Source organism: Actinia tenebrosa, unplaced genomic scaffold (assembly GCF_029948245.1).
Source record: "Actinia tenebrosa isolate PJP-AT-01 unplaced genomic scaffold, QUT_ActTen_1.0 PGA_scaffold3__52_contigs__length_22856419, whole genome shotgun sequence".
NCBI lineage: Eukaryota > Metazoa > Cnidaria > Anthozoa > Actiniaria > Actiniidae > Actinia > Actinia tenebrosa.
Window position 1 is genome coordinate 16,498,596 of NW_028292580.1, and position 7,781 is coordinate 16,506,376.

The 7,781-nt window shown below is 38.4% G+C and overlaps 1 protein-coding gene across 1 annotated transcript; it reads right to left on the bottom strand.

Moving 5' to 3' along the window:
• Nucleotides 1–4,092: 4,092 nt before the first annotated feature.
• On the bottom strand, nt 4,093–7,271 carry LOC148908748 (uncharacterized). Its single transcript, XM_089034833.1, has 2 exons — nt 5,352–7,271; nt 4,093–5,065 (listed from the first exon to the last, which is right to left on the bottom strand). The coding sequence occupies exon 1, from the start codon at nt 7,269–7,271 to the stop codon at nt 6,660–6,662; it is 612 nt and encodes a 203-aa protein (XP_088890959.1). The 3' UTR covers nt 4,093–5,065; nt 5,352–6,659.
• Nucleotides 7,272–7,781: the final 510 nt, after the last annotated feature.

The following is a 7,781-nucleotide window of genomic DNA, read 5'->3' on the forward strand; positions in this document are numbered from 1 at the left end:
ATGACTAGTCGCGTTTTGATTTACTAGCTTCCTTCGGATCAATTTATCATAGAAAATATTAATTAAGACAACAGTCGGTGATAAATATCTCTTGATTCGAGGGTTTTTCTCCGGCTTTTGCGTTTTCACCGAAACCTAAAACTTTCAATTTCCAACCCTATCTGTGAGTTAGACACTTACGCGGACACATGCATAAGAGACATGCATCAAGTTATAATTAGACGGGTTGCTGCAAAATAACAAACGAATTAAATAATTAGAAACAGGTGCCTGGCACGAAGGGAGATGTTCGGTGCCGAGAAAAGACAGACACATAACATTAAAGTTTCTCTACTGAAATATAGAATATTTTAAATCGATAAGGGAATCGTCGAAAGTTAAGAATTCGAACTGCATGCCGGCCGCTGTCGTACTTTGCCGTTGTGGTGATTAGCGATAATAATGTCTTTTTAGCCGCGAATTCAATATTACACGAGCTAAAGCAATAAAATAGAATGAGCGTAGGGAAAAAGGAAAAAACAAAAAAAAAAAAAAAAAAAAACAACAACAACAACAACAAATCCATGCATGTTGTTCTCTCTTTAAATTTCAGTTTTTAATTCCATTCATCTTTCCTATAACATAACCCACCCTGTTTATTCATATATTCAAAAAGTTCCTTCCTAAAATTTTATCATTTTTGCTCTTGACTTGTTAACTTTTTTGCCCGAAGGAATCGCAGAGAAGGCAACCGCAAACAGTTCGATTTTAGTATCTAAATTCGCTGACCATATGCTTTGAACCAATTAAGACAAAAAAGACTAAAAAAATATATCGTTAAAAGTAGAATTTTCTTTCGAGAGTGATGTAGGAGGAGTTAACGTTGAATGGGTCAAATTAAGTGAAATTTATATTTATTTTGCTTGGGGAAAAATTTATGTCAATTTTTCTTCCAGTCTTTGCTTGACATCCGCTCGCTTCAGGAAGTCACCAAAAGTTCCATATATGACTCACTAAAATCAAAGCTATTTTGAGAAAGATTTATAAAAAATAATGACATTAGACTTAGTCATTTTGCTTGGGAATACGTTGGAAACTGAGAGTGAGAGACACACACATCATATTCCAGGAACTCTAAAGCCAATATGTAAAGAATACCATTTCTAATTAAATTTGACCATGTCACTCGAAACAAGGCGAAAAACAATTCTACTCATGTGTAAACACTGCTCAACAAAAAAAAGTTCCTGCTCAACTGTAAATGAAAAACCATATAAATTTGCATACGTCTTTTTTCTCCGCCTGTTTCTGATATTTTTATCACAGTTTTAGATCCTCTCAGACAGTTAACCTGCTTTGGTCTATTCAATTGGGGATCATTTTTCCGTCCGCGATAATGGAACTATTTGACCCGTCTTCGTTTCAAAACAGACGTGCGTACACCCTTTTCTGAAATAAGTCAGTTTTTGGTGTTAAATATTCATGAATCCGTCGAGTATTTTTATTTGGTATAAATTAACAGCGATATAAATAAATAAATAAATATATGTATGGATATGGGCAAAGTATAGTAGAGTATAAAAGAGGCGGCGCATACAAATTCAGTCAGTAATTTGTCTTAACGATCGCGGATTGCATTCTAAGTCTAGAAATTATTTACGTATTTGCTGTGGAAACTGTGATTATAATATCGAGGTGTTACAAAAGGAGTATTTGATCGAGATAAGCAACAAACAGCGGGATATATCGAGGAAAACTGATTGTTTTTATTCAGTGAGAGTTTGATTTGGTTCCTTCACTATGTTGTACACCATGTACAATTGAACTTGCTCTTCACTGTAATCAACCTGCGTCTTCATTGCTCTCTTGAAAACTGGAAACATAAACCGAGAAAATGACGACGTGTGGAAGACGAATCGGTTTATTCTCGAGGTCGGGCCGAAAGGTTTCAAGAGAAGAAGAAAATTCAGTCGCAAAAACGCGGAAAATTTCCAGAGAAGAAATGTACGGTGTTTCTACATTGTATGAAACTGGAATCTCGCAGACAGAAAACGTACGGAAAGTCTCCCAGACAAGAAGCGCGGGAAACAGCCAAATACACCATGCTTCTAATACAAACAATAACCAAAGACAGAGAAAAATATCTGTGTATTCAAGGCCGGACTATGTCGATAACAGCAGAGCGAACGATTTGAGGGAAGAAAACCCAAAAGAGTGGAAGGATATCTTGAGCGCTTATGAACCATATATTCTCGGAGCGTTATTTTTCTTGATTGTTACTGTATCTATCTACATCGTGTTTGTCGAGGGAGAGAGCTTATTTGGAAAAGAGAAGTAATATCAGTACATAGACGGAAAAGCGAAAAAACCTAAGTACGAACGGACATCACTTCATGTCACTTAATACAGTTTAAATGTCAATCAGTGAAACGAGTTTATATATTCACGATCCAACCAAATCGTCTATACAAAAAGCAAATTTGTATAAATTATCAAGGGGCATGAGAAGGACAGGTTTTTGTTTTCGATCGCGGTCAGTACGTAATTCGTCAATTGAAAACATAAATGCAATCAGGTGAACCGCATGCAGTTTATAGATGCACAACGAAGCGCAAATTCATGACAAACATACGATTTGAACAGGGAAAGCTCCACTTGTATTTCCACGGAAGACTAATAACTGGTCTGCTATTTGTCTATAGCTGTAGCACATATATGTAAAATAAGGGCGCTTTTTGTCAATTCCATACCGTACCACACAGCGATGTCTAGCGCGCAAAAAGACTGCAATGATATTTTCCCCGTAGAATAATAACTGATCCGTTAGTCTATCGCTTTAGCACATATACAGATATGAATAAAGCCATATTTTATATTGTTTCTGAAGTTCGGTTCTCACTATACTACAGTGCTCTGCGCAGAGCAACATATATGAGATTTTCCCGGAACGGCAGACTAATAATTTAACCAGTCTACTTTATTTTTGCTTCTTTCAAGCGCTGTAGCACACGTATGGTTGGTCGTATCATTTCTGAGATTCTGTATTCACTGTGTCGCGCGCAGAGCAGATGTATTACCTATATTTCGGTACGCTTTTATATAGTGTTTAGAAAAACGCGTTAAAGCTTTTACATTAGTGTATTCGATATATTGAGCTTCGGCGCACAGAGAAACGCGGCAATACATTACTGTATTCGATCAACATAATCTTATTTACAATAATGAATCACCTTAGGGCTGATCTCTAGAATAGAAGTGCCGCACCATTTTATTCCCGATTATAATTGTTTTATCTCATGTTCCATCTTTATTTTGGATGTTTAAATCATTTTTGTTATTTAAACGCCAATATAAAGCTAACCTTTCCCCCCCAACATGATATATCGGAGCTCTTTTTTTCAATAGTTGAAAGAGTTTGTGTCATACCTTCATAACAACGGTCATTTCATTATACTTGATGTTTATGATATCAAATTGATGTTCCTCGACTGATAGTCAAAAGTGAAGGTCCGTTGCTAAGAAACGTAACATTTACGATCGTGACTGTCAGCGGCAAATTAATTGTAGATAGTACTGAAGTGCACACGCACCCTTTTCCTGCAACATTGAAATGCATGGCACCAATCTACTTGATTGAAAACCACTGACACCAAACATTATAAGGCGGTATGATGAAGGATTTTCAATGACTACACAGGAAAACCATTACGCTTTAAAGACGTCGCGCTGTTTTCATGGCGACCCGTTGCAGCCAGTAAGCAACCAGCTCTATAAACTTGTAATATATCATTCTTTAAAAAAGTATTATAACATGGTAATTTTTACTCACTATACTCAGCAGTCCTCGTGGAAACAGTTTGCAATCAGGATGGATCTTACATTATCAGCTGACAATGATTAGACAAGTTTCGAGTTCCAAATTACCGCTGTGTTTCTTGTTTACAGACTCATTTACTCAGAGTTAGCCTCGAATCAGTGTCTAAATATTCACAAATACCAACGGTAAAGTAAGGAATGCATGACTTAAACAGTACAAACACTTTGAAATTCCACGGACCTTCACTGGAATACATAAATATTCTGCACGAAATAGATAAACTCAAAACTGGAGTATTAAAGTTTAGTGACATCACGCTGTCGTCATGGCGATTTCATTTGAGGAATTCATACACTACTACAATCCCCAGGGAACTGATTCTATGCACATCGTTAACAATGATTTATAACTCATGCTTTGATATGTCTGGCTTAGAGTGCTTTTAGTCTCGCTGTTGAAAAGGTGACGTCAACTAAATTAGATAAGTTATTTACTATCTTAGCTGACGTCACCTAAGTTTGAAACTACGAGTAAACAGCTACTGAGATCAGGGGGAGAAACGATGATACAAATGAATGTCTATTCACTCATTCTCTGGTAAAACAACCCCCCGGATTAGCATGACCGTTCTTTGGCGCGCTTTTGCTATATTAGGTGACGTCAACTAAATAGTTATCTAAGTTAGATAAATTTATTTTATTTATTTTAACTATTCAACAGTGAGACTAAAAGCCCTCTAATCGTGATCCTTTTCTGAGCTATAAACTTATCCTAAAGAATATCAGAATTGAACAGAAAGATCCAGTGCAATATTAACACTGCTAAAGCATTCCCAAGAGAGTCAAAAGACAAAAACATGGCGGCCATCTTGGTGCCGTTAACATGGATGCTAATAAGTGTCAGTGTCAAATGGTACCAAAGCTCCACCGCGAGGTCGATGACGTAACGTGCAATCGAAGAATAGAAAAGCATGCATGCTTGGTTGCAGTGGAAATTAAAGCAGGCGCAATCGAAACAACCAATATTCCATCGAAAACATGCAGGACTTGACTTAGAATTTATGATAGACAACGAAATATTTTTGGGTTTCCTTGTTATTGTTTGATGAGTGTAGCATGGAATTGATTGGGCATCCATAGAGCTCTGCTCTCATTGCCGTCCACCCCTTCCATGACTGAACAACGATACGAACTTAACATGTCGAGCCACAAAACTAATGGTGAAGGAGTTGGTAGCCACTGAAGACTTGTCAACATTTCCATCAAACATCTGGAGTAAATGAGACAAACGAATCGATAAGGCTTGTGATGGGGAATAGAGAGATGGAAGATGACTAGGGCCATGACCAGAGATGGGGAGGTGGGGGATCCCGGGGTAATGCGGGATAGGGAAAGGGGGGAGAACGATGAGATGGTAGATGGTTGATGGCCGCCGGTTGGCCGGGGATTGAGATGGGGATGGGAACAATGATACCTGAATATAATCATGATCGAAAGTAAAATTATTTGCTTTCTCAATACATAAACAAAAGAAACCACTTTCGCTACTGACAAACCTTGACAACGCCATTTTCTTCGTAAAACTGAAAGTCTTTATTTTCACTTCTGCGGTAAGGTATTTTGTATTTTCTTTCTGGGTATGTCCTTGAGTGGCAATTCCAGTCAGTTTGAAAACTCCATTCAGGTCGATCAGCAAGTATTGGCCGATGTCGTTTGTTCCCGCTCCCCATTCGTCTGTGTTCATCAGCCTACATTAACAGTGGATGGTGATAATGAATGGGAAGATGAAGCGGTTTCAGCGCTGAATCAGGAATTCCTCTAGTCCCAGTGCACCAGTGCAATAATATGAAGGGTCGATATTGGAAAACATTGGTCAAGTAGTAGTATAGGGAATGGGGGTTCCAGCGCAATCTCAACACGGGCAAGATCCGTATCAAAAATCCACCTACGGACGACCCCCCACTCCAAGTGTGGTTGAGGGCAACAGCGCACTTAAATATATTAGTCTATATATGGAGTGCGAAGAATGTAAAGAGTTCGTTAACGACTTTTGCATAATTTGTCTAAGACCTAAAGTTATCGTACCTAAGCCAGAACCCTTTTGGTGTTGTGGTAAGAAAATGCAAATAGAAGACGACACGTCAGCACAGTGTTACGAGTGTGGTAAGAATATTCGTAATGCCGTACCAAATGCTACCAGAGAGCAGTATTACGCCAATGGAGGTCGTAAGAAAACCCCATACAAAAGAATAAAATACTTTAGGGACTGGATGAGTCATATCCAAGGTTATCGACCGGTATATTTAAGCGACGAAGTAAAGAAGAAAATCATAGACCATTTAGAAGAGCCAACCCCACAAAGCCTACGGAAGACATTGAAAAAATTAAAACTAGGGAAATATTACAAAGCTATTCCCTATCTTTTGTCTGAAATTACCGGTAAGTCTATTCCTGAGGTTTCTGATATGACAAAAGCCGAGTGGATGTTTTGTCGGCTGGATAAGGATATTCCTTATTATCCTGACGTAATTTACGAAATATTTTACAAAATAGACCCCAACCACCCCCTGTTAGGATGGATTCCGAGGCGACAATAACATATTACGCGTAATTCATACGATGAATTTATATTACGCGTAATAATTTGCCAAATAAGGTTATGCAAATAATTTATATTACGCGTAATAATTCGCTAAATGATTCATATTACGCGTAATAATTCGCCAAATAATTCGTATTACGCGTAATAATTCACTGAATTTATATTACGCGTAATAATTCACTGAATTTATATTACGCGTAATTTCTAGACTGACGTTCAATATGTAAATAGAATCCCGTCACGCTCTTTTCGAAGCAGATGTTTACTGAGCAAGCTTTCTTTGAAGCTCTTCTTTTGCCTCCTGGTAGATCTTTTTGCGAGATTCCTCGGAAAGATCTTTTACGACTGTTTTTTTATTCCTTATGTCCGACTTTAGTTTCTCGTACTTTTCCTCTTCAGCTAAGATAAGCGAGAATTCTACGTCGTCTATCTTTCTGTCACGCAAAGCCTTTGAGACGAGGTCAGTGATAGTATTTACTTTAGCCCTTGACAGAGCTATTGTCGTGTCATGCTTGGATATTTTGCTTGACAACTGTTTCATAATACCCGTAGCAAAAGCCGAAATGATACCACAGGTTGCCCCAACGCCGGCCAAAGGAACTCCAACGATTATTCCCGGCCCAGTAAGCGAAGTAGCAACGCCGGAGCCCGTTAACACAACAGATATGGATCCTGAAGTTATCGCAATCTTATGTAGCGTACTCCGGGCTCTGACGTATTTCTTCCTGACCTCCTCATAGTGTTTTGTCTGCCCTTCCAAGTAAGCGAGGATTAGATTTGCCTTATTCAAGCGGAAGTTCTCGGCGTTTAATTCGTTAGGTCCCTCCCTAGGTAAATCAGGATAAAGCGGAGGTGCTGATGGTATAACATCCATTATATACTAATGTACGACGCTTTTGGAAATAACATAGAGGAGCAACCACATAACAGCCACTGGAATTGGGAAGCATTTAAGAAATTGTATCCCAAAGCAGTAACCTCGAAGTTTGAAAGCAGATCTGACGGGATTTACTTCAAAGAGTATGATGACTTAGTTTACAGCAATAAGGATTTGGAAGAGGGATTGGAAAAATTACACCCAAAAACACCCGTTCATAAGCCCGTTTATAAAGCACCTAATTTTCCAAGGAATCTATTATTAACCACGGAAGATTACCCATTTTACGATGCTGAAGGTGGTGTAAACAACTTCGAAAAGCTGGTAACGCACCTGAAGATTTCAGTGGGTAAACAATCATTTAACGTAATACTAAGAAATATCTATAAGAATACGATGTTGAAGCATACGTCGGGTAAAGAGGCCAGGGAATGGTTAGCAGGGCCCAATATGCGGTATTGGCCGCAGCAGTTAGACTTTGCTATTTGGGCTGCCACTAAAGGTTGT

Coding starts and splice junctions, on each gene's coding strand:
- LOC148908748 (XM_089034833.1), bottom strand. CDS start 7,271: ATGGATGTTATACCATCAGCACCTCCGCTTTATCCTGATTTACCTAGG.